The sequence below is a fragment of the Meles meles genome, chromosome 1, assembly GCF_922984935.1.
Source record: "Meles meles chromosome 1, mMelMel3.1 paternal haplotype, whole genome shotgun sequence".
NCBI classification, from domain to species: domain Eukaryota; kingdom Metazoa; phylum Chordata; class Mammalia; order Carnivora; family Mustelidae; genus Meles; species Meles meles.
Window position 1 is genome coordinate 180,296,426 of NC_060066.1, and position 26,074 is coordinate 180,322,499.

Here is a 26,074-nt window from a genome sequence, read left to right on the forward strand (position 1 = left end):
TAACACTTTCAATTTGTAGATGAGAAAACCGAAGTCCAGGAAGGTGAAGTAACTTGCCCAGCGTCACACAGCAAGCCAGGGGCAGAGCCAGGACTTGGACCAGGTCACCAGCCTCTCTGTTTGGGGCTCTTTCCCCTCTGCTGCAATCTGGGATATCATCTGAGGGGACTGAGCTGGAGGCAGAAGTCCACTAGGAAGCTACAGCCCCGCCTAGAGCAGAGATCACAAAGCCGACCAGTCAAAAATGTTTATTGAGCCCTTCACCCTGTGCCCCATCTTGGGCCAATCTGAGGAGTCCGTGTATTGAATACCCACCCAGAAGGACAACAAAGCAAAGGAATCTGGTGGGCTTCTGGGAGGAGGAAACACGCAGCAGATAGAGTATTCATGAGAAGGGGCATGGAGAGCAGACTTGGATGAGGATGTAGGAAGGCCTCCAGGAGGAGTAGCACATCACTCGGGTTCCCTGTGGTTCTTGGCCAAGGTCTCCACCTCCTTCATGAACCGGAGACACAGCTCCTCTTCCCATGGCAAAGCAACGCACTGCACAGCCACAGGAAGTCCCACAGATCCTTGTACTGCCTGCCCAGAGAGAAAGCAGATGGACTTAAGAGCCTGCTTTCTGCTCTCAGGCCCCATGCCCTGCCTCCTTCACCACTCATGGGCATTATTAGTCCAAACATCTCATCCCCAATCTATATTAAGAGAGAGATGTCCTGGATCTCAGAGTCCCAGCCTTCCTCATCTCTCAGTGAAACCTGAAAAAACTTTTCTGACTTTGTCTATCTCTAGTTCTCCAGGGTTAAGATGTAAAACTTGCTCCTTGTGCAGACAGCCGCCTACAAGTATGAAATAAAAAACTGAGTATTCACCCAATGTTCTCAGCAAAGGAACAAAGAATATGCAAATCCCTGATCCCAAACCTGGTCATACTTCAGCCATGAAAGAGGTACCCTGACCCCAAACACAGACTCAGGAACATGGGGACTGAACCTGAGTCCCTGCTATGAAATCCAAACATACTTAGAGGCGTTCAGGAATGTTCCCATTGTTTTATGATGATAAGATACAAGCCCTTACTGTCTTTGTCACTGGAGCCAAGTCAACCAGCTTGGCTCCCTCCACATGACCTGCCTGTGAGGCGTGGCAGCATGGTCAGTCAAGTCTCTTAACCTGTCTGTGCCCCCATTTCCAACTTCGTAAAACCTCACAGGACAGTTATGGGATTTAATGATTTAATATATATACAGCACTTTTAAACAGCTCCTGGAACAGAGTAAGAGCTCAAGACACATTAAATAGTATCATTATTATTATTTCCTCAGAATTCAGGTCAGCAGTTCCACTGGGTAACTCTAGCACTAAAATCAATTTCCAAAAAAGTAAGTTACTTAATGTCTGACTCAGACACACACATACTTTTCAGAGTCAGTCTCTCTCTCTCTCTCTCTCTCTCTCTCCCCTTCTCCCTGTCACCCAGGACAAGGTTGTTATTTTAGATCATGCATTAAATATGCACATGAAAATATTTCCTTTTGTGAAGTTACTTCTGAATTAGTAATAAGAAGTATACACTTCCTATTTCCAAAGCCTTATACTGATTGCTTCACTGTTTTTCTTTTTTTTTTTAGATTTTATTTATTTGTCTGAGAGAGAGAGAAAGCGCGTGCCTGTGCATGAGCAGGGGGAGCAGGGGGAGCAGGGGGAGCAGGGGGAGCAGCAGGCAGAGAGAGAAGCAGGCTCCCTGCCGAGCAAGGAGCCCGATGTGGGACTCGATCCCAGGACTCTGGGATCATGACCTGAGCTGAAGGCAGACGCTTAACTGACTGAGCCACCCAGGCACCCCATGCTTCACTGATTTTCAATTGAGCCTTTAGGACAACCCTGCAGGGTAGATATTTTAATTCCCAATTTCCTGGCAAAGAAGTTGAGGCTCAGAGAGGAGCAGGGTCTAGTCCAGTTCCCTAGCAAGCTCCTAACCAGGGGCATTGCCTCCACTCTTCCTGCCTCTGAGATCAACTTTCCCTAACGGAAGTGTCTAGTAGACCAGTGGTTTTGTATTCTCCCGGGGCAAGGACAGAGGCTGACTTGGAGCTCAGTGTGTGTGTCCTCAGAGATGGGGTGAAACCACGGTACAAGCAATAAAGGACAAACACTGGAAATGACTGACCCGACCCCACACCCACTCTCCCTGACCGGGATGGAGGCAAGACTCAGTCCTGCCTTGCGCCCCTGGGGGAGAGGCCTGGAGAGGGAAACCAACCTCCTGGAAAGATTTGTCAGAATTATCTTCGTAGTATCCCCTGTAGAAGGCTAGTTCCTCCTCGTCCTGCAGCGTCACGGTGGTGACCGGCACCACGCCAGCGGGGAAGTTCAGGACGTTGTACAGCCCCGAGTAGGACAAGACATCTGTAGGAAGAGCCAGGCAAGCGCAGATCAGCGGACAAAAGACAGGTAGGGAAGAGTGTTGGGTGAGCGCCCCCTCTGGGCTCATTCTCGGAACTGCAGCCCTCTGGACTCGAAATGGCGCCCCGTTTGGGGCGGGGAATCCACCTGACCGTGGCCTCCTGCTCTCCGCAGAGTGGAGGGAAAGAGAGAATGGTCGCTACTGAAGCCTTCCTCAGTGCCAGGCACTGTGCTGGCCTCTCTCCACAGCGGATCCTTGAATCCTCTCCACCCCTGTGAGGCGGAATTGACTCTTCGTGTGAACAACAAGGAAACCGAGATGGTGGACCGCTGGCTGGTTTTTCACAGACCACACAGCTGATGACCGCTGAAGCGTGCAGGGAGGGTAACCCTGAGTTAAAAGGCATCTCCTCTACAGCAGCCACCTGTTTGTAGGGAGTGAGTGATGGAGGGAATGAGAAGAAGGAGGGAGAAGAAGGAGCGAGATGGAGGGAGTGAGAAGTTTGTAGGGAGTGAGAAGACGGTAGTGATGTCAGCAGATGCCACGGGCACAGGACCAGGTGTGGGATGTGCCTTTGGGCAGTCGCTGTGAGGAGACCCACAGAAGAGGAGTCCAGGCTTGAGGTGGGTTTTCATTCTGCCTCGATAACACCTCTGAGAACTGCACCTGCGCTGGGCAAGGGCGTCATCTCAGGGGGCCTAGGCCAAAGCCACCTTGTGAAGGAGGGCAGTAGGAGCCAGTGAAGAGTGACTGTGTATGCCAAGTGAAAGAAGCCGGACGCAAAAGCCTCCTTCCTTCTGATTCCATTTGTATGAAATCCTAGAAAAGGGAAGACTATAGTGACAGAAAGAAGATCAGCAGTTGCAGTTTGCAAGGGTGGTGTGAACTGCAAAGGGCCATCAGGGAAATTTGCTGTTATGATAAAAATAGTCTGTATTTTTACTATGGTGGTAGTTACACAGCCAGATGCATTTGTTACAATTTGTCAAATTACACTCTGAAAATTGGTGGGATTCATTGCATGTGAATTATATTTCAGTAGAATTCATTTTTTCCCCTTCTTTCTTTCTTCTTCTTCTTTTTTTTTTTTTTTTCCTTTTTAAAGTAAGCTCTGTACCCAACATCGGGTTTGAACTCATGACCCTGAGATCCAGAGACACATGCTCTATTGACTGAGCCAGTCAGGGGACCCTCAGTAAAACTCATTTAAAAAGTGAATGGAAATTGTGAGTGTCTGCTAATAGGTACAGGGCTTCTCTTCTAGAAAATGGAAATGTTCTGGAATTAGATAGTGGTAGTGGTTTCATGGCATTCTAAATATACTCCAAACCACTGAATTGGACACCTTAGAATAGTGAAATTATATTATTTGAATTTTACCTCAATTTAAGAAATTTTTTATTTATTTAATTTTTCAAACGATTTTATATATTTATTTAACAGAGAGAGAGTGCAAGCAGGAGGGGAAGCAGGCAGAGGAAGAGGGAGAAGCAGACGCCCCAATGAGCAGGGAGCCCAATGCGGGGCTCAAGCCCAGGACCCTGGGATCATAAGCTAAACAAAAGGCAGATGCATAATGACTGAGCCACCCAGGCACCCCAAGAAATTTTTTTTTTTAAGTAGTGAATGGTGACAGAGGTCAAGGCCACAGAAGCTGTGGCAGGACTCTGGAGTCTTGGACTCCGGGTCTCAACCCCACTAGGACCCAGGTTCCTCTCACCTAATGTCATGTTAGGATAGCCTGTACAGAAGGCAGGGGCCAGAACTGGCGTCAGCAGTACATCTAGATCCAGGGACCTCCACTTGGCTATGAACTCTTGCTTATATTCCTGCAGGGACAGTGGTGGAAGGAGGGGTAAGACCAGCAGAGGTCACTGTTTGCAGAACAAGGTCAAGCGCTACCATGCCCAGTGGCATTAAACCTCAGGAAGAATTCCCAGGCTGTGAGATGCAGACTGAGATACCTGGAGGGAGAGGTGGAGGGGGAAGGGTCAGGGCCTTCCCAGGGGCTGAGGTGAAGGGATGGGAAGGGGAGTCTTAGGCTGCAATTCTCTGGGAACAATGTATCATCCTAGCCCCAAAGAGATGGACTAAATTAACCTCCAGGTCACCAAGCCTCTCCATCCAGGTATAGCCGGGCCTCCCCTGCAGGCCAGGCCAGAGTTTGGCCCCCACCCCCCATCCCCCAGTCTGACCACTCCTGTCACCACCCAGGTCTCTGCTGCCCCTGTTCCAGCAGTCCCTTGAGGTCGCTTCAGGCACACATCACCTGCACTGCTGTGTGATGCTCCCACAGTTTCTTGGGAGTCCTGGGGGAATAAATAAGATACAGAAGTCCAAAGATCAGAATGGGAGGACCCCCTTTTATACAAACGGGGACATTACCATCGAGAGCTAGAGCCTAATCTCCATGTGGGCTGCAAATCACCTGATGGGCCGGGAATGACCTGTGTCTTGTTCACTGCCCAGAACACCTTGCCTGCCAGTGCTCCCAAAAGTCCACACCCTCTGGTCAATGCCCCACCAGCACCACCACCAGCCACAGGGACTCACAGGCTCCCCCCAAAGCCACAAGTTCTCCCCCTAACCTGTGAGGTCCCTACTCAGCCCTCAGGCCACTCCAGCCTCAATTCCAACCCTAACCCCAACCCAAACCCAAACCCAATCTCAACTCAGGCCCAGACTTTACCCCAGCCTAAGCTAATTTGAGCCTTAACTCAGAGATTAACTCCAAATCAAACCCACCCCAAAGTAGCCCCAATCTCAACCCCGCTGAAAAGCCTAAATTTAACCAGTGTCAGACATGACCCTAAAAAACTAATTAGATCTCAAAGCCTAAATAGCCCTCGCCCCCAGCGGATGCCAACTCTAGACACATGGCCTTTGCTTAATTCCCCCCACCCCATGGAAGACGCTTGTGAACGTCACCTGAGGACACTAGCACTCACCCCACGCCATGAATCTCTTTCAACGTCTGGCTAACTCGGGGCTCCTAGAGAGGTGGAGAAGAGAGACCCATTCAGAAACCACAGGGCAACACCTGCCTTCCCAGAATCGGGATCCTGGAAAAGCAACTCTATTCGGCACACTAACATGGAAGCTTCTACTCCTTTCCAGCCTTTAGCCCCCCACCCCCTCTCTAAAACCCCTTCTTCTTTCTGAGATGCACCCCTCTCTCTCTGAAAGCACCCCTCTTCTTTGGCCCCCATCAGCCCTTTCAGTTCCTCTTCTCTGAGCCCCCACTGCACTCTGGGCCCCATTCTGAGTCCTTCTCCTCTCTGGGCTTCTCCCCTCCTGAATGCCTCCCGTGCCGCAGGCCCACACTCACTGTGTACTTCAGGATCCAGGCCAAGAAACACTTGAGTGGGCCTGGCAGACGGAGCAGGTTGACAGTTGTCTTTATGCAAGGGTCCACGATGTCACCCTCACTGAGGAGCCACAGACATGTATCCAGTCAGTTACAGCCTTTCAGCCATCAACCGGCCCTCCTACCCACCCAGCTCCTGCTCCAGAGGGAAGCCATGGAAGGAGGTGAGACCAAAGAAATGCATCTGTTCCTACCAACACCGCCCCTGGAACACGTGCATCCTGAAGACAGAGCCCAGGTTGCTGACTTGTTGTTTAAGGTCACACAATTAACCAGAGGCATCCCACCAGCACAGGCCCACATAGCCCCTTCCTAGGGCTCAGGGCGCCACCATCTCCGTCCCCAGCCCCATGCCTGACATCTGAGTCCTGACAAACATACAGCTTCTCCAGAAGGGTGGCCCCTCCATCGCCAAACAGACCTCCCATGAACAGGTGTTGGACAGCATACTCTATACGGGGGATGGAGAAGGGGATGATCTGGGGAGACAGAGACTGAGTCAGGGTCTGGAGTGCCACCCACCCCACCAGGGATTCTCAGCATCCCTGGGGACTTTTTAAAAAATATATTTATTTATTTATTTATTTATTTATTTATTTATTTGACAGGGAGAGAGAGAGAGAGAGATCACAAGTAGGCATAGCGGCAGGCAGAGGGAGAGAAGCAGGCTCCCCGCGGGGAGCCTGATGTGGGGCTTGATCCTAGGACCCTGGGATCAGGACCTGAGCCGAAGGCAGACACACAACTGACTGAGCCACCCAGGTGCCCTTACATCCTTCAGGAGTCAAAGAGAGGATAGGACATCACCTCTCGTCTCCTCCACCCGAGCCCCTCTGCTGTCACGCCACTCCTTTACCCCCCACGGAGAGACCATGGCATTCAAGCGGCCCTCCTTTCCTGCCTGCTTCACTGCAATCCTGTCCCACACCGCATGCTTCACTGAACCTTCACAACCACCCCATGTGGCAGAAAACTGAGGCTCAGGGGGGCTAAGAGACTGGCCCAAGATTGCATAGATCCATATGTCGCCAACCAGCAATTCTCAAAAGGGAGACATGACCAGGACAAGCCATTGGTTGTGAGAGGCAGGGGCTGGGCTGGGGTGGGGGGGTGCAGAAGGTGATTTTTGAGGACTGAGATCCCCTCACAGTCATCTGTTGGAGGCAACAGAAACCCAAGCTATAGGAATTATAGGAGTGAGTCTCTGAATCCCCACCCCTGAAGAGGGAAGCTGCAAAATCTTGATGCCTTCCTCACGTGGGGGGAGGGGGCCCATTCTGCTCCCACCTGCAGCCCATCAGCTTTCTCCAGGAAGCGTAGAGGAAACACGGTGATGTTAGCAGCTCAGACTCAGATATAACTTCTTTTCTCTCCAAGAATGGCCCAGCCCAGCATGCTCACCAGTCTGGCTGCCTACCTGATGTCCTGCATCCTGGAGCAGCCTGGAGGTGAGCCTCATGGCCCTGGCCATGCTAGGAGTTGGCTGGGTGAAGCCATCGGATTCACAGTAACCAATTCGAAGGAGCTGGTTACTGGAGTACACCTGTGGGCAAGAGGGGCTGGATAGGGCTCTCAGAGGAGAGTGGGTTTCTTCAAGAGCCAGACCGGGACCTTGGGCCACAGCTGTGGCCCACACCTTGGGCCTGGGGGAATCTACAGAAACTCCCCAAGACCCCCTTAGAGCCTCTCTATATACTTTCCATGCTCTGGGTCCTCTAGAGAAACCCCTGAAAGGACTAATGGATGGGCAAATGATTGGGTGGATGACGTGGATAGGTAGGTAGACAAAAGATTCATGAATGAGTAGGTGGGCATATGTATGACATGGTGAATGGGTGGGTGGGCAGAGGGTTGAATGGATAGATGGATGGGTGGAAGAATGGATGGTTGGAATTGAGTTGTGGGGGGACAGGTAAGTAAGTAAGTAGATGAAGAGACACAAAGACCTTTAAGCTAAAAAACAGCCAAGAGAGGATAGAGATGGAGAAATTAGTAGAGGCAAATAATGGATGACAGAAAATGATCACAGGTTGATTGTATTCGGACATGTGTAGAGATCAGATGAGTAGACATCAACTAAATGGTAGACAGAGACTCTCCCTATGGAGAGGGGTCTAGAGCAGATAGGGCTGGGTTCAAAGCCCAACTCTGCCAGTTACTAGCTCTGTGATCATAGGCAAGTCACTTCATTTCCTCTCAGTTTCCTTCCCTGTAAATGAGAAGCACAATGCTCATTCTATAGAGCGAGTATTAGGATGAACTATAGAGAGCCTGAACATCGTAGATTCCAATAATTGTCATTGAATAAACTAACGCATAAATGAAGCCTGCCAAAGCTGGCAGGGCCTGGAGCAATCTTCTGGTCCAACCTCTTTACCACACCACTGGGGAGCCTGGGGCCTAGGAAGAGATGGGACTTGGCCAAGGTTACCTAGAGGACCGGAAGCCCAGCTTAACCAGATACCAGACATGCTGACTGTCAAGTCTGTGTCATGTCTGGAACCCCTCTCTGGGGGGCAGTGTTAGCTACAGTGCCAAGCAGCTGAGAGGCCAAAGCAGCTGGTGTCCAGCAGGGATGGGAGGTGAATATGACTGATCATGTGGGCTTCTTGGTCACTGTACCTTGGGCTGGGGGAGGTGGTCTTCACAGAAGATGGTCAGATGGTAGACAGGTCAATGAGGAAGGAAAGGAGGGGAGAGGTGGGAGCCCTCCAGCCCCAGCTCACCTCCTCCCTGAAGGGCATAAAAGGCACGGTCGGGTCCAGCCGGTGCATGTCTTCACTTAGCAGGGCTCGCAAACACAGCACCAGGCTCTCCACATCCCGGGCCATGGGGCCAGCCGCTGTAGTCACTGAACAGAAACGAGGCAGATTCCTCTCATCCTTTCTGCTCCCAGGGATCCCCACTGCCTGGCTTCAGAGGGTGGGGCCCGGGGCCATGATCAGGTCACAGGATCCTGGGGCCGGGGACAGGGAGAGTCGGCACAGCCGCCAAAGCAGCTCAGGTGCCTGACAGGAGAATCTCAGCTGGGATAGAGCGTCAAGAAACAAGTAGGAGAGATTAAAGCTGGGTTGTAAGAAGCACTTCTCACAGGACTGGGGGGAGGCCAGCTGGGAGCCAAGCTGTTCCTTCCGATTGCTTTATCACCAGTGGGGCAAGTCTGTGTGAGATAGGGCTGAGTGAAATGTTCTTGGGAGCAAGGAAGGCTGACGGGTTGTCTCTGGATGGGTGTGGTCACAGGTACAGCGGGTTGCTTACCAGATTTCTGGCCCTGGACAGCAGAGGCGATTCCGGAGTAGCTGTAAAACCCCGCCCCCACCCAGAGCCCAGCTCAACGCTTGAGGGAACTGGTCAGCCAAGCACTCCCCCAGGCCTCAGCACCGGCAAGAGGAGTTTCTTCAACCTTGCTGTGACCCCTAGTACCCACAGCATCAAGTCTAGCCTCTTTGCTGGCCTTCAAGGCTCTGCCTTATCAACACCTTCCACAGCGTCCCCTTCTATCCCTTCCACACACACATACTGCTCCAGGCAAAGAAAGGGACTCACAGTTTACAGCCTTCTAGAATCTACATCATCTCTGCATAGCCATCCTTCAAAGCCACCTTCAGATTTTGCCTCTTCCAGGAAGCCTTCCCTTCCCTTGCCCTGCCTCTGAAAGTTTAAAGTCTAGGCTTTTAAGAAATCTCTGTTGAAGAAAAGGTCAGCGTCATCCCGTGAATTTCCACAAGCTTTGACCCTCTCCTAGAGCCCCACCACTTTCTGACTCAGCCGTTTGCATGTCTAATAGCACAACAGGGGCAGGGACGGGGTCTGAGACCGCTCTGTGTCCCCAGCACATGGGCTACCACAGTGCAGGTACTTGGGGAGGGGAGGCCTGAAAGATGGGTGGATGAAGGGACAGAGGTGGATACGGATGGACAGACAGATGGCTAGATGAACAGACGGATGGGGAGATAAATGGATGAGTGAATGAACTAACGAACGGAAGGAGGAATGTATATGAATTTGCCAAGGGCTGGGATGTTTGTCCTTTTTTTTTTTTATCAATACATCCCCCAGTTCCTAGCACGGTACTAGTCACAGAGTAAACACTCAATAAATATCTGTTAGATAAATTAAATGGTGGATAAATAGTGAAATTAATTGATGGCTAGAGACTGGGATGATGACTGCATAAGTGGATGAATGGACAAAGGATGGATAGATGGAAAAACGGATAGACCAACGAGCAACTAAGGGAACAGGTAGGTCGACGGATAGATGTAAAGATGAATGAATTCATGAACAAATAAATTAATGTGTGTGGAAGGCCTTTTCTCCTGCCACCTATGCCAGACATGGTGTGCTGATCTGGGACTGAAGCAGGAGCTATTTTTTTTTTTAATTTTTTTTATTATTTATTTGACAGAGAGAAATCACAGAGAGTCAGGCAGAGAGAGAGGAAGGGAAGCAGGCTCTCCGCTGAGCAGAGAGCCCGATGTGGGACTCGATCCCAGGACCCTGAGATCATGACCTGAGCCGAAGGCAGCGGCTTAACCCACTGAGCCACCCAGGTGCCCCTGAAGCAGGAGCTATTTGAAGCCCACCTACCTTTAGCCGCTTCCCCGAGTACTGAGGTGAGTGGATAAGAGTTGATGTACCAAGCAGGCCCCTCTACTCCCCCAGGCCTCTGTTCCCCTAGGCTGGGCTGAGTCTCCCCCTCCCCCCATCACCAGCGCCAAGTACCTGAGGCGGTATCCGGTGGTCCTCAAGCCACAGACACCACAAAAGCTGGCTGGTACACGGACGCTGCCCCCACTGTCGGTCCCCATGCCCAGGATGGAACCCCGTTGTGCCAGCATGGCTCCCTCACCCCCTGAGGAGCCCCCAGGTGTCTTCTTCAAGTTCAGAGGGTGCAGGGTCTGTCCGTAGATGGGGTTGCTGCAATAAAAGCTGACGGAAGCAGAAGAAAAGGGGCTGGGAGGTGAAAGTCTCCCCATAGAGACTGACCCCCTCAGGAGTCAACCCCAGGCCCACTTTGGCTCCCCAGCTCCTCCCCAGGGCTGAGCCCTCCCAATCTCCCTTACAGCTGAGGTGAGGGCCCACTGCTTCAGGGAAGACCAAGAGTGGACACCAACCACAGCTCCTAACTTAAGGACAGGAGCCCCCAGCCCTGCTGTCAGAATTGGGAACAGGTGCCTCACAAAAGTAGGTACACTAAATGCCAAGGGAGAGGAGAGAAAAGCTGGGATAATCACAGAGATGAAACTCTTCAGAACCTCAGAGCCTGAGGGCCTGTAGAGACTATAAAGTCCACCCACACATTACAAGACGAGGAAGCCAAGGCTCAGAGGGCAGAAAAGACATGTCCAAGAACCTCGGTCTTCACAGCCTGCTTGACTGGCCCGCACCTCACTCCTCCACCCTGAACCAGGACTTTAAGTTGCTGTCAGTCCTGGGCCCAGGCCCAAACCCAGCTCCGCCTACCCCCTTCAGAGACCTGAGCAGCGTCTGTGGGATGTTGGTCTTAACGAAGGGAATAGCTCCCTGAGCCTTGAGCACTTCCACAATGACCCCGTCCTTGGCTGCTGGCTTCTCCAGGAACTGGGCCAGGCCGCACGTAGAGTCATGGCCCTGCAAGGAAGTGACATTAAGGCCAGGCCCTAGGGATCAACTAGGATGCAACTTCCCAGGGAACAGACTTTCCTCACTCTGCTCCCATTCCACGGATCGTCACGGCCTCTGAGATGCATGGATGCTGTGCCCTTAGGAGGATTCATGAGCGGTAGGAGAACGTGGTAGGCCAGAGCCAGATGCCTGGGTTCAGATCCCAGCTGGCCACTTTCTAATTGTGCACTCTTGATTATGGAACTCACCCAATGTCCCACACTCAGATGCTCACGGGCTCAGTGACGTAGGGGCACACGCACATACATGTACACGTGTGAACATACGCCTCACGGCCCACCTTGCAGTCATAGGTGTCCTTCAGGCTGATGGGGACCCCATAGAGAAGGCCTCTCTCAGTCCTCTTGAGCCTCTTCAATGCCTGCAGTTGCTCCTCACACTCGCCCAGGAAATCTGTGAGGCAATTCACCTCCTTATGTACCTTCAGTGCCTGAGCGACATTGAGGGAGACCAGACATGAGCACTCAGTCACCCACGATCCTGACCCAGAGCAGAATAGAAATGGTAGGTGACTGTGGCATGCGCTCCCTCCCACGTCAGCCATAGTGACACAATGTTATACCCATCCCCCACCTCCTGTGAGGAGGACAATGGGTGAGAACCCCCACCCCGCTCCGGAGCCAACCGCCACCTCCTCTAAGTAGCTACAGAGGACACTCTCCAGACTGAGCTCGTCATCCTGCAGCTTCTGGGCCAGCCTCTCCAGGGGCAGCTCCAGGATGGCCTTGGGGTCCAGGGAGGGCTCCTGTGGAGAGGGAGGGCAGAGGTCAATGACTGATTCACTCCAGTCCACTCGCACATGCTCAACATCACATCCCCACACAGTTGCACACCCATCCATGTGCCCAGCCCATGCCTCTGGACTTGCCCTTAGCATGAAGAACATTTCCTGAGCAGGCTCCAGATTGGCATGAGAGTCCTACATGGCAGATGTTCCCTCTGTCTCTGCCTCCCCGGTGCCCAGCCTGAGGCCTGGCACAGAGGAGGGCCTGTCCCCTCGTGTTGCTATCCAGAAGGGGCACAATGGCAGTGGGAGTGACTCTAGCTGCACGTTTTGGGACCCAGGGGTTATGGAAGTGGGCTTCATCTCTGTATGGTTTGCCGACATCCCACCTTTCCTTCCTATCCAGCCTTCTCACTCCTGGTAATCTGACCTGGGGAAGGGATGATCCAGCTTGAGGGGCAGGAGAGCCGGGACCCAGCCTTGACCACACTGTCTGTTGGTCAGCTGGTTCCCTTCCCTCCCATGGCCAGCATCCCTCCAAAGAACAAAGGACTAGAAGCCTATCAGGAGTTACCCAGCTGCTCTGAGCCCACTTCTTCAGGGTATGAGGTGAGGCCTGACACCAGCCCCTCAGTACTCTTGTCAGAGGCAAGCGGTGGCATGACAAGGGCCTAGCACACAGCAGGCACTCAGGAAGGTGAAGTTGTCTTCCTTTGTTCTGCTGAGCCACAGCTGAGACTCTGATGCCTGCAAGCCGGAGTGGGGGGCTAGGTGGGAAGACAGCACCATGGTCCTTCCTTAGTCCTGGAGGGGTGGGGTGCCAGACAAGGGAATTTCCTGGGAGATTTGGGGCTCCCAGTCTTCTTGGTTGTTAAATCTCCTGGATTTTTCTTAAATCCCCATCTTGCAGTCCTTGGTAGCATCTGACTCTCAGACAGTTTCCTTCTGGAAACTCTATGCCCTCAACTCTCCTGGCTTCCTTCTGTCCCGGGCAACTCCTTCTCAACCTCTCCTCTCTTCTCTTCTATAAATAAATGTTGATGCTCCTCAGAACTTAGACTCCTCTCTGCATACTGCCCACCCTCCCTGGGTGACCTCAGCCTCCAGACGTGTCCCAAGGATGCCCAGATTTCCCCGTGTCTACAGCCCAGGCCTATTTCCTGCCATGCCTCCGACCCATTTACTGACCCACATATCCACAGATACCCCAGGTCTGACTGTTTGTCAAACCCGTTCTTCTTCATCAAATTCCCAATCGATGATACTCACGTCACCACAGCAATAATCCTCAGAATCATCCTGGATCACTTCCTCACGTCCCAGCTCCAAAGATAGTCCTGATAGCTTATCTCAATCATGCGGAACATGTATTCTAACCCTAACTGAGTTGCAGGGTAAATTCCAAGCATTTTACGTATATGAGCTCATGTCGCTCCTTACGACAACCTGAGGAGGTGGGGCATATTGCTTTCTCTTTTTTTACAGTAGGAAAAGACACTGTGGCCCAGAAAGCTCTTGCCCAAAAACACTCGGCTCATTAAGTGGCAGAGCCTGGATCTACATGAGATAGTCTGGCCCCAGTGACCATTTTCTTACCCACATGTGTCACCGTTAGGTGGTTCTGCCTCCTTCATATCTCCCGTCTCTGACTCTCCAGACTCCTTCTTGCCTAGAATCTTCTCTTGTCTCTCAGTGTTCTCAGCCTCCTCACTGGCCTCCCTGCCTCTGGTATCTACCGCTCCAGCCCAACCTCTTCACTACAGCCTAGGTGATCCTATTCAGATAAAACCCATAGGTCACTTGGGTGCCCTCAGAATAAAGTTACAAAACCATTGTCCTCAGAGTGGTTTTCAGGGCTTTCGCCGTAAACATGTAAAGTGCTTTTGTGTAGAGATACACCAAGATGCACATTTACCAAGTACTTCCTGTGGGGCTGGGAGCCATGTTAAGCAATCTGCCTGCGCATTAAATCCTCATGAAAACCTTCGGATAGGTGCTTTTATTATCATTATCTCCACTTCACCAATAAGGGCAACTGGGATGCAGAGAGGCTAACTCTCTAGCCCAAAGTCATAAAAATGGAGAGACTTAAATCTAAGTTGTCTCTCCCCTCACCCACCGCTACCCTCAAATGGCTCTTGGGGAGGGAGGCCTTTTCCGATGAAGCACTTCCTGGGTGCCCAGCATTGTACTAGGCCCTTTCCCTGCTGGGTGCTGGGACGCCCATTTCACCAGCCTTCTCTCTCTCTGCCCCATCCCCATATTCTGCTGTTCTAGCCATACTGCCCAGTCCCTCGACTTGCTGTGCCATTTTGCCACCTTAGTGCCCCAGCTAGGAACTCCCCTTCCTGTATGCCACAAGGACTTTGAGAAGGGCCCAGAAGTGGATCCTTCAAGAATACAGTGGGCGTTTGGCTAGAAGGCACCACAATGGCTGCATTGTGGCTAAAATGAAATCCTTCTGAGTCACTTAGCAAAAAGCCACTCCCACAAGCGCCCCAACACCCCCAGCGGCCCTAGCCCCCGCCATGGGACTCTGCCCTCTCTTCACAGTCCAGCAGGTAAAAGATTAATGCTTGGCCCATCAGGGACACTCTAGGCACAGCCCCTGATTCGCTCAAGGACTGTGAAGAGCCAGTCTGTGCTCATCCCTCACCCTGCTCACCCCAGCCCTAAGGAGCCCCAGCAAGTCCCACCAGGGACGATCCCAGCACATGCTGACCCACAGGTGCCCACCAAGCCTGCATGTCAGCCCCTGGATTACTACATGTCTATCTAGAGACATGACATCCCTATGGGCAAGTGCCCACTGTCCAGCTGGATCCCTAAGGCTACCGCTCCCCTGCAGTTGTCTTCACATGGCCGCTTGTAAAAATGGAAGCCTCTCAGGGAGCTGGGGAGAGGTGGGGAGAACGAGCAGAGGGAGCTACTGGGGGCCACTGGAGGTGCCGCTGGGACCACTCCTCTGCCAACACGGTGGGCACTCCAGGGACTTGGCGGGATGGACGGGGCTTCCGAGGGCCTGGCAATACATTCACCCACCCAGCTGAGTGTCGCTTGCACCTAATAGAACAAATTTATCGAAACTCACTAAACAGCCGCCCAGCAAGGACAACATTCGTTGTGTTATTACTGAAGTTAGACCTCTGGCATAGATAGTACTCGCTGTGTATACCACCATAAACATTAGGTTCTAGTTATTAGGTTATAGTTCTAATCATCACACCCCATTGTAGAGATGAGGACGTTAAGGCATGGAGGAGTTTTTTTTTAAGTAGAGGAGTCAGGGGTTCCTGGGTGGCACAGTCGGTTGGGCGACGGACTCTTGGTTTTGCCTCATGTGGTGATCTCAAGGTCATGAGATACAGTGTCAGGCTCTGTGCTCAGCACGGAGTCTCCTTGTGACCCTCGCTCCCTCTCCCCTCTCCCTCTGCCTCTTCCTGCTGTGTGTACTCTCTCTCTCTTTCTCTCAAATAAATAAATCCTTAAAATAAATAAAATAATATGTACAGATCAGAGTCAGGATTCAAACACAGTCCCGCTTCTCTCAACTACCACACTCCTATTTGTCCTGTTCCGCAACTTCTCAGGAGGCTCATAAGATTGAGAGAGCTGTAATTTTTTTTTAAGAATTATTTATTTACAGGGCACCTGAGTGGCTCAGTTGTTAAACGTACGCCTTCCGCTCAGGTCATGATCCCAGGGTCCTGGAATGGAGCTCGACATCAGGCTCCCTGCTCAGCAGGAGGTCTGTTTCTCCCTCTCCCACTCCCCCTGCCTATGTTCCCTCTCTCACTGTGTCTCTCTCTGTCTAATAAATAAATAAAGTCTTAAAAAATATATTTATTTATTTGAGACAGAGAGAGAGCAAGGGGGGAGGGGCAGAGGGAGAAACCATCTCAGGTAGACTCTGGGCTGAGCGCAGAGCCCAACACGGGGCTCAATCTCACAAACCCTGAGGTTTCATGACCTGAACCAACACCAAGAGTTGGAGACTTAACCAACTGAGTCACCCAGATGCCCTGACATTGCTGTAATTTATTTTGACATTCTAAAGATTTTATTTATTTGACAGAGAGAGATGGAGAGAGAGCAGGGGCGGTGGCAGACAGAGACAGAGGGAGAAGCAGAGGGAGAGGCAGACACCCCCCTGAGCAGGGAGCCCGATGTGGGACTCAATCCCAGGACCCTGAGATCATGACCTGAGCTGAAGGCAGACGCTCAACCAACTGAGCCACCTAGGCTCCCCTTATGACGACATTCTAATAACAATGTTTATGACTTAGTTGACAATAGAGATGTTCGATTATATAGAATCTCAGTATTAGAATGGCTGGAGGACTGTGAGTACAATTGCTACATGTTTGGCAGAAGTCAAGCAAGGACTCAATTCCAAGAAGTGCTCTCCCCCTCCTGCCACGTCCGACGGCTCTATGGCCCTATTTGGCCTTTGCCACACTTGCTGGTGCTGCCTCCTATGATGGCTTAAAAGTCAAAGAAAATATATTTTAGAGCTTTAGTTAATTGATGTATTTCCAAAGCAGTTGTGAAATATGTTTAATATTGTCAAAACTTCCAACAGTCGGGAGGCTAATGTCCCCCTGAGGTGACCAGAGCTTCCTAGTCAGCAGCCTGGTGCCATGAGTGGCTTGTCCCTTTACCCCAATGGACTATGAGTATTATTTTCTACATGCTCTACAGAAACGCTGCCTTATCTCAGGCTTTTCTCTCTCCGGTGTTGCCTTTCCTCTTCCTTCCTCCTTTTGGAAAACTCCTGCACATCCTGTAAGGCTCAGCTCCAACATCACCTCTCCGTGAAGACTTCCCCACCCCACCCTCTCCAGATGGCCCAAAGCCCTTCCTGCTGGGTCCCATAGCTCCACAAGCATTTGGCCCTCACCACACTCAGCTGAGCTGCCTCCCATCACAGTTTGCATAGCTCTGTTCCCACCATGATACAGTACACTCAGACCAGAAGCATCTTTAAAGCAGGTCAAAGTCAGGTGTCAGATTCATTTTGATTATGAATCTGTCCCCAGGGTCCAGCAAAAGGCAAGACCCAGAGGAAACCTCTGTCAGATTTTGCTAAGCTGAACTGAACTGGATTTGTTAGAATCCTGCCAGGGTTTGGCCTATGTCTCAGCCTCCTACCTCCCTGGGATGTAAAGCTGGACACCTGAGGCCTTGAGGGTATCCTTGGCAGGGGGAAGGTGCGCATGAGGACCTGTGTAGCTTTGTTGGGGAAAGAGTAAGGTACCGAAAGCCAAGAGGTCTGTAGCCTTGGGGGGAAGATGGAGACACCAGGAGTGACCTCCCCCCAGAACCCTTCCACTCCTCCAGCCAACCAGACCCACAAACCCCCACCAGGTACTCAGCCCAAGAGCTCTACATACCAGACGCCCACACATACACCAAGCACTCCCAGACCAACACAGAAGCAGATGTCCTCACACATCAGACACCGACCACACAGGTACATGCTCAACCAAACATTCAGGCCCAAACCTCAGACCCAAACCAGCCACCCACAGCTAGATGTACACATTCCCATCAGTAACACAACACATACATGCCCACCCAGGCACACGCACTACAAGCCCATAACCAAACACAAGCAGCACGCACCAGGGACACCACTCAACCAGCACACCATCAAAGCCAGCAGGAGACACCCACAAGCAGGTTCTGGTATGTGCGGTAAGGGAACGCAAATCCGCCACAGTGCACGCACACGTACATGCATGTTCACACGCACACGTGCATACGCACACACACTTACACACAGGAATCTGCTCCATCACACTGATTCACCACAGCAACCCCATTAGCCCAGATTTCTTGCTCACCAGCCAGGGAGGGGCAGCTGCTCTCGGGGGGGCAGATTGATTTATCCAACTAATTAGCCCCAATTAATATTAATACACATTCTCAGGAACTGCAGCAGCTCGGGCAGAGAAGCTGCCCCTTGGGGCCATCAATCACCATCCAGGGGACGGCAGAGGACACTCAGGAACTCCAGAGCATGGGGATAGCTCCTCAGGCACTGTCCCCAACCCCCACTCCCAGGGCTCCCAGGGAGTCCACCACCATCAGTCACAGTTGGGGACCCTAAGATGCCATGAGCTCACCTGTCGTAGGGCAGTAGGGAGCCCAGGAAGGAGCTGTCCCGTCTTCCCGACCCCACAGCAGACCCCAAGCACAAGGAAAGGTGGGCTGCCTCTCCTTCCCACCTTGCTCTCTGCTACTCTAGGCAGGTTCTGCGGCGACACCCATGGCTCAGTCCCTTCACCTTCAAGTCCCAGCCCAGCCACAGTGATTGTCCCAGTGCCTTGAAATATCCCCACCTAAGCTGTCAAAAGTCCCTTTTAAGACACAGAGCTTCCTGGAAGGACCGTATCTCCAGTGACCCCCCACCCCCACCCCGTGCTTTGCATCTATGAGCTGCTCTCAAACATTTGCAGAACCCGGGGACAGGGGGATGGGAAGGAGAACATGTAGCCCAGGGTTCCTATGTCAGTGGGGTGTGGGGGTACTCAGGGGCTGGAAAGAGACCTGAAGGAAGACCTCCTGCCTCCAATTGCTTCCATCAGTTTAGCTTATTTCAACAAAAAGCTCACCCACCACATTACTGACTCACGTGCGGGTGCTGGGAAGACAAAGAAAATGCACGGCCCCCAAACTCAATGGATTCCAAGTATACGGATGGAGGAGGAACTGACGGCAGCACAAAGAGCCAGCATGGGGAAAGCTGGGGGTGGGGGACTGCCCCCCTCGTGCCCCAGGCTCCTTGTCTTCTGAAGGGGACAGGGCAATAGTCCCGAGGTGGGATCTTCCTCTTGAGATGGGGGGCTGGGGAGCCTCCGGGACAGGTGTCCACTCACTTGCTGCCGGAGACGCTGGGCCAGAGCCTCCATCTGCTGCAGGGCCATTGCCCTACGCTTCTGCGCCCTGGGGATCTTGTTCCGTGCGGGAGCACGCAGCCAGCAGAGCCTGGCGGCCCCCAGCAGGACCAACAGGAGAAGCACCATCAGCCAAGCTACACCAGGCATTATGGAACTGTGCGGGTAGAGCCCCCTGCTTCCTTGAGAGCCCTGCTGGCTCGTCCGCCGGCAGCTATATGCTCCAGCACCCTCCCACTCTGGGCCCATCAAGGGGTAAAAGCCACACATGACCCTGCATGCAGCAGAATCCAAGTTCCTCCCACCTAGTACTTAGCCCTACCTGGACTCCCTGGGGCCAAAAGCCCTTGGCCCCAAGAGGCTTGGGCAGAAACAAACTTGGGAGAGGAGCCCAAGCCTGAAGCTGGGGAGGTGACCCACTCTGATCAGACCTCCTCACACCCTTCTCCCCAATCCCGCCCCTCAAACACCCCACTAGCACCCTGATCTGACCCACAGCAGTTCCTAATAGAGTTGTCCCTGGGGTTTCCCTTTCCTTCCAGAGTATTACCCACCCCCCGAACACGGTTCACAGGCTGTATTGAGGTGGACTGAATAGGTTCTCTCTGGAGGGCATCTGGGGTCTGGGCAGAGAAGTAAGCAGGGACCCCTGGGAGGCTCTGAAGGCATCAGCCTCAGGGGAGATGATGCCAGGAAGTGAGAATCGAGGTGGGCAGGCAGAGCCCTTACCCCGGCCTCCGTTACCCTCGCTGGGCTCCCACTCCTGACTGTAACACAAGGCCACATCCGTGATCCTGGGAGTGCAGACTCCCCAGTTGACTGGTTCTCCCTTCCAGACTCATTTCCCATCGTCTCATTGTTCTAGGAGCTCTTGGTAGGCAGGTGGAGGGGGGCGGTTGGGTGGAGAGCGGTGGAAAGAAATATGGGGCTGGGGAGGTGAGGAGGCACAAGTTGTTTCCCAGAGGAGGAGCAGAAATAATGGGAAGTTATGTTGCTAAAGAGCAGGAGGAACTCGTTTGGGAGCTCTCTGGCTCTTGCTGGATCATCTGGCCCAGCCAGAAGGGGAGAGAGGAGTAGCTGCCCTGGAGAGTGATGGCCCCACCCTTGAGACTGCGAAGTTGGAAGCAGAATTGGTGGGAAGGAGATGTTTGTGGTTGGTAATGTTGAGTCCGAGCTCCGGGGGATTGCCCAGGGCCAGACGTGGAGTTGGCAGTTGGCCTATTGGTCACGACCTAAAGGGTAACCCCAGGTGATGAACGGGTCTCAGGAACTAGCCCCTGACATTGGCAAACTCCCCAGATCCTTCTTCCTCCTTTTGGACTATTTCCTTCCCCCCTACCAAGGCCTCCCTCGCTGAACCCTGGCTCTCCCTGACGGCTCAGCAACCCCAGGCCATCCGGCACCTGCACCCTTGACAGCACCTTAATCGTGATCCCTTCTCAAGTCATACCCCTCCATTAGCACATCACCCCATTTTATTTCTTCATCGCACTTATTAGCTGAAATCACCTTGTTTACCTATTCCTTACCTCCCTCCCTAGAAATTAAGTTCGATAAGCAAGGACCTTGTCAGCCCTTTTCAAAAATGCCTGGCACAGAGCAGGTGCTTGGTAGTACTCCTTAAATGGAGGAACGATGGGCAGGCTGAGTTCTTCATTCCCACCTTTTCTTCTGTGTTTCTGCTGCCTCCTTCCTAACATGCTTAAGTCTCTCTCATTAAAAAAAAAGGGGGGGGAGGGGCGTCTGCGTGGCTCAGTGGGTTAAGCCTCTGCCTTCGGCTCGGGTCATGATCTCAGGGTCTTTGGATCGAGCCCCGCATCGGGCTCTCTGCTCAGCAGGGAGCCTGCTTCCCCCTCTCTCTCTGTCTGCCTCTCTGCCTACTTGTGATCTGTTAAATAAATAAATAAAATCTTTAAAAAAAAAAAAAAAAAGGAGGGAGCACCTGGACAGCTCAAATACTTAAGTATCCAAGGCTTGATTTCAGCTCAGCTCATGATCTAAGGGTGGTGATCTCAGGATTTTGAGATTAAATCCCAGGTCCGGCTCTGCACTGGGCCTGGAGCCAGACTGGGATTCTCTCTTCCTCTGCTCCTCCAATTCGCCCACTCACTCTCTCAAAAAAACAAAAACAAAACCACAAGCCTTCACTAGGTACCACTGAGTACCAGGCACCGTGGTGGGTGCTGGACACACAAGAGCAAACCCCGCACACCCCGACCCCAAATGGCCTCCCCTACCGAAGGCACCCAGGGTTAGCGCTCCCAAATCAGGGGGTGGGAAACTTGGGGAGGCAGCCGCCCAGGCAGGCTGGCAGGCTCAGGATGTGGTTATGCGGAAGTCTGTTAGAGGTGTGGCAAGTCAGATTGTTCCAGTGGGTGGCCTGGAATAACACACCCCAGGGTCTTTCCTTGGCCCTGATCCAATCAATACGTTTATCGGTGAGTTAGATGAAGTTAAAGAGGTCTAGTGCTCAGACTTGTGGACGCATGAGCTGAGAGGCACAGCAGAAGAAGTGGCCCACAGAGCCAGGATCCCAAAGGTTCTCAATAGGCTGAAGCCCTGGGATGGTCTTAGAAGATGCGGCTCAACAGGGACGAAGAGCAGGTATTTTCAGTGTCCTAAATTCCAGTGATCACACCCCAGGGAGAGGAAGGGAGGGTAGACAGGGACATGACAGAACCTCCTAGAGATACACACTAGCAGAGGAGCACCATGAATGGAACTTGCTTCTGTGGGATCGAACAGTGTTTGTGGTCCCGAGCCCAGAACCTGGTTAACCTGGGATGTCGAGGGCGTATTCTTGGGATGACTGTGCAAAAGAGGAAAGCAGATACTAAGTTTGGCTTCGTGGCTTCAAATCTCCGTGCAAGTCTTTGGCCTTGAACAAATTAGCAACCGTTTCTGAACTTGTTTCCCCACCTAGAAAATGGAAGTAATAAGGCCCATTTTTTCCCATGGGATAATGGGCTAGCAACTCCAACGGCTAACAGATGTTGGACTTTATTATGAAGACATGGCCCCAGGTCTGGTGTATGGACAACACAAAGAAGCCCTTTTCACGCAGCCTGCCGGAGGGCAGACTACCTTCTCCTTGGATAAGTGGGAGGTCTTGTGGGAGGCCGCAATAAGGCTTGAGACGTGGACAAAACCAGGCCCTGACTTGTTTCTCCTTTAAAGTCCCAATAGCCTAACAAAAGGTTTAGGACGGAAAAGTTGAGAAGCACTGAGAAAGGGTCTGTGCTATGTGTTGTGCGCTCGCCTACGCGATTTCCCACACGTTTACTTGTTAGATGAGAGCAATTTGGTTGGGGTCGTAAACTCATAACTGGTCCTTGCTGTTCCAGCACAGCTTATGAATCACTCTCAGGTTTGTTGTTACTTCTTGTATGTTTTGAGTCACTTTGGAGTCAGTGCAGCTGGTGAAGGAATTATCTGAAGCCAGAGACCACTGGCCTTGGAGAGTCTGCATTTAGACCGTGAGAAGTAGATAATGGGGAAGTCTGGAGGGTTTTTTGTGCATGTAGTAAATTCTTTTGTAATCAGTTAAAAGTAGTTATTGTTGGCTATATAATGCCTCGCTGCCCTGAATAAAGTTGGCGTTGGTAGAAATCATCCCCTATGCTCCTCCTGCCCCCATCTCTTTGTCTCTTTAATTTCTTTTCACCATCCTCTTACCCTCGCGCTTCCTGGTCGATTTGTCACGCGGGCTGTGGCAAGGTCTGTAGGTGCAGATGTGAGGAAGAGCAAGTACAGTGAGCAAAAGCAAACTGTGTGGGGGTGGGAGCTGTGCACACTGTCCCAAGCACCCCCCAAGGGCCATACTGGGATGTGAGCACTCGGGAGGGGGCAGAGACCAGAGTGCTCAGCCGCCTGGTCGGGGAAGGCATGGTCTCAGGGTCAGAACCAGGAGTCTGACAGAACACGAGCGATGCTGAAGGTTTCAGGCATGATCAGAATGGCTTTTAGAAAGGTCACCCAACTCCGATCGGAAGGACGGTGGGAGAAGAGCAGTCTGGAGCGGAGTGTTCCAAGTAGAGGGGCACCAGTGTGACACAAAGGCTCTGTAGCAGGGACCACCAGCTGGAGAAGATCCAGAAACGGAAAGGTGCTCATGTGGCGGGAGTACAAGGAATGAGAGGAAGAGACACACTAGAGGAGGCTGGAGAGGTAAGCAAGGGCCATGACCCACAGAGCCTTATAAGACACAGGAGGAGACTGGACTTTATTCTGGGTGGGATGGGAAACCATTAGGTCTTGAGACAAATGACTCGGTCTGATTTACACTTTCAAAGCATCCCTCTGGCAACTGCACAGGAAATGGGCTGGGGAACAGGTGTGGAGTGAGGCAGGGAAGCCCAGTTAGGTTACTGCGTTTGTCCAGGGGACAGTCAGGTGGCGTGGACTAGAATGCTGGCATAGCAATGGAGACAGGACGCAGTGGCTGCTTCCTGGCCACAGCGACCACCTCCCCCACCCCTTGGCAGCATTTGTCCCTTTGTATAAACTTTCCCCAAGCCCTGATCCCCCAGGGAGTAGATGTGTTCATGTTAATGGCTAACCATCCCCATAAGTCCCCAAGCCTCTCAAGGTTGGGAGTCAGGCTTGGTAGAGCTCCAGCACCACTGAGCCCAGGGCTGGGTGAGGCCATGCTGGGGCTCAAAGGGTGAAGCAGTGAAGCAGTGAAGGGAAGAGGACAGGCACCCCCATCTTACAGCCTTGTGTCTAAGAGCACAAGGATATTGGAGCACCTGGGTGGTTCAGTCAGTTAAGTGTCTGACCCTTGATTTCAGCTCAGGTCATGATTGCAAGGTCTTGAGATCCAGCCCTCTGCACCATCCCCCACTTGCCCCCTGCCATTAGGCTCCCTGCTCAGTGGGGAGCCTACTTGAGGATTCTCTCTCTCCCTCTGCCCAATACCCCCCCCACCCCGCTCATGCATGCGTACTCTCTATAATAAGTAATCTGTTTAAGATTTTATTTCTTTATGGGGTAGGGGGAAGCATGAGTGGGAGGGAAGGGGCAGAGGGAGAGGGAGCAGCAGACTCCTCGCTGAGCAAGGAGCCAGACTCTGGGCTCAATCCCAGGACTCTGGGATCATGACCTGAGCCAAAGGCAGACGTTTAACTGACTGAGCCACCCAGCTGCTCCCACCACCAATAAATAAATCTTTTTAAAATAAAAAAAAAGGGGCGCCTGGGTGGCTCAGTGGGTTAAAGCCTCTGCCTTCAGCTCAGGTCACGATCTCAGGGTCCTGGGATCAAGCCCCGCATGGGGCTCTCTGCTCGGCAGGGAGCCTGCTTCCTCCTCTCTCTCTGCCTGCCTCTCTGACTACTTGTGATCTCTCTCTCTCTCTGTCAAATAAATAAATAAAACATTAAAAAAAATAATAATAAAAAAAAAATAAAATAAAAAAAAAAAGGCACAAGGATATCGGTAATCAAAGAGAGAAATGGGGCAGGAGTAAGAGGCTTGGTGAGGGGGAGGCGGGTACAGATGATTCTAGGGAATGATACGGGCAAAATGATACAGTAGTTACAAGGAATCTGGGCAGGGCCCAACAACCTGGCCATCCCGATCTAGGTGCCCGTGTAAGTTAGGCCCTCTAATCAGCCCTTGCATCTACCCCGAAACCGGTCCTACTGAGGCGGGGACACCACCGTCAGACAGTGCAGTGGCCACTGGGCACATAACCTGGTAGGAAAAGCCCCTCTGAAGGAGTAGGAAAGTCAGGAAGGAGAAGGAAGCCTTGGGAAGGCAAGGTGCCATGAAAAGAACCAGATAGAACCAGGCACGTGCCTGACCCGAGGGCTCAGGCTCAGAAACATCTTCTGCAGTAAACAGGGGAGATAGGGCAGGGGCCAGGGAAGAGTAAGTTCTGCTTAAGGGGGCCAAGAAGTTCCCAGATTAGTCATAGACTAGCCACCCTCCCACCCACCAGTCAATGCAGTTGCATAGGAGGGAGGTTGACAGGTAGGGCAGAGGTGAGACTCTGAGCAGAGACCACTCACTTCCATCCCAAATGTCAATTCCCAAACCACCTCTCTCCCTACCTCTGGGCCATGGCCTAGCTCAGGCTCCATGTCCCCTTCCCCAGGCTAGGATCATGGACATGGAGCAGCCTCCTCGTCCCTCTCCAAGCTCTGGTTGCCCAATCTACTCTCTTCACTGCAGCTGAGGGATCCTTTAAAAACTCCCCGTTGCCCTTGAGACAGGATTCAAGTTCCTGAACTGACCCCCAAAGTCCACCTTGATTTGGCCTCCACCTATGTCTCTGCTGCTTCTCCTTTGCCCATTCAACACTTCCGTCTACTGAACTCTTCATGAGCTCTGGGTGTATGGCTCCTTCGCCCTGGGATGTCCTTACTCCCATCTCAGCTTCTGGGAACCTTCCACACTCAATACAGGTCCTTCAGGAAGCCTTACTAGAACAACCCAGTCCTTGCCAGCCCTGTGAGCACTCTACCAGATCACCTTGTCTCATGCTCTCTTCCCAAGGCCTATGGGCCTCCTCCCCCACCAATAGCGCCACCTTCTGGCCAGAACTCCAGACTCCCTGCTGCCCGGTACCCAGCCCTGGTCACTAAGAACAAAGACATAACATTAGGGTCCCTGCAGTCAAGGAGAGCCAGTGTCCTAAGAAAAGCAAACCCGCCCACAGAGGCCCACCACACAGGACAGACTGGGAAGAAACAGCCCACCTATTTCAGGACCCAGAGGAACGGGGGAAGGCCTTCTCAAGAAAGAGGGATCTGAGCAGGGCCTCAAAGGATTTAAAGGTAGAGGAGCAGAAAGGGCATCCTCAGCAGAGGGAAAGAGCAAAGAGAGAAGGGCAATGCCCAGCAAAGTAGGGTTTAGTCTAAGTGCGGGGAGTGGGGGAGGGGGAGGTGCTGGGGCCACAAGAAGCCAGTGTCGCTCCTGTGGGGGTTGGGAACCAGGAGACTGCCAAGCCCCGTGGCCGAGGTCAGAGTATGGCTCAACCCCCAGTAACAATGACAGCCACAAAGAACAGA

General features: G+C 52.3%; 1 protein-coding gene across 1 annotated transcript; it reads right to left on the reverse strand.

Annotated features, from left to right (window-relative positions):
- Positions 1–453: 453 nt before the first annotated feature.
- LOC123955972 (vitamin D3 hydroxylase-associated protein-like) lies at positions 454–19,214 on the reverse strand. Its single transcript, XM_046028180.1, has 15 exons — positions 19,047–19,214; positions 12,073–12,186; positions 11,722–11,871; positions 11,254–11,387; positions 10,500–10,706; positions 9,033–9,073; positions 8,501–8,625; positions 7,192–7,317; positions 6,156–6,253; positions 5,736–5,835; positions 5,356–5,399; positions 4,677–4,716; positions 4,128–4,236; positions 2,264–2,409; positions 454–582 (listed from the first exon to the last, which is right to left on the reverse strand). The coding sequence occupies exons 1-15, from the start codon at positions 19,212–19,214 to the stop codon at positions 454–456; spliced, it is 1,731 nt and encodes a 576-aa protein (XP_045884136.1).
- Between the last annotated feature and the right edge of the window lie 6,860 nt (positions 19,215–26,074).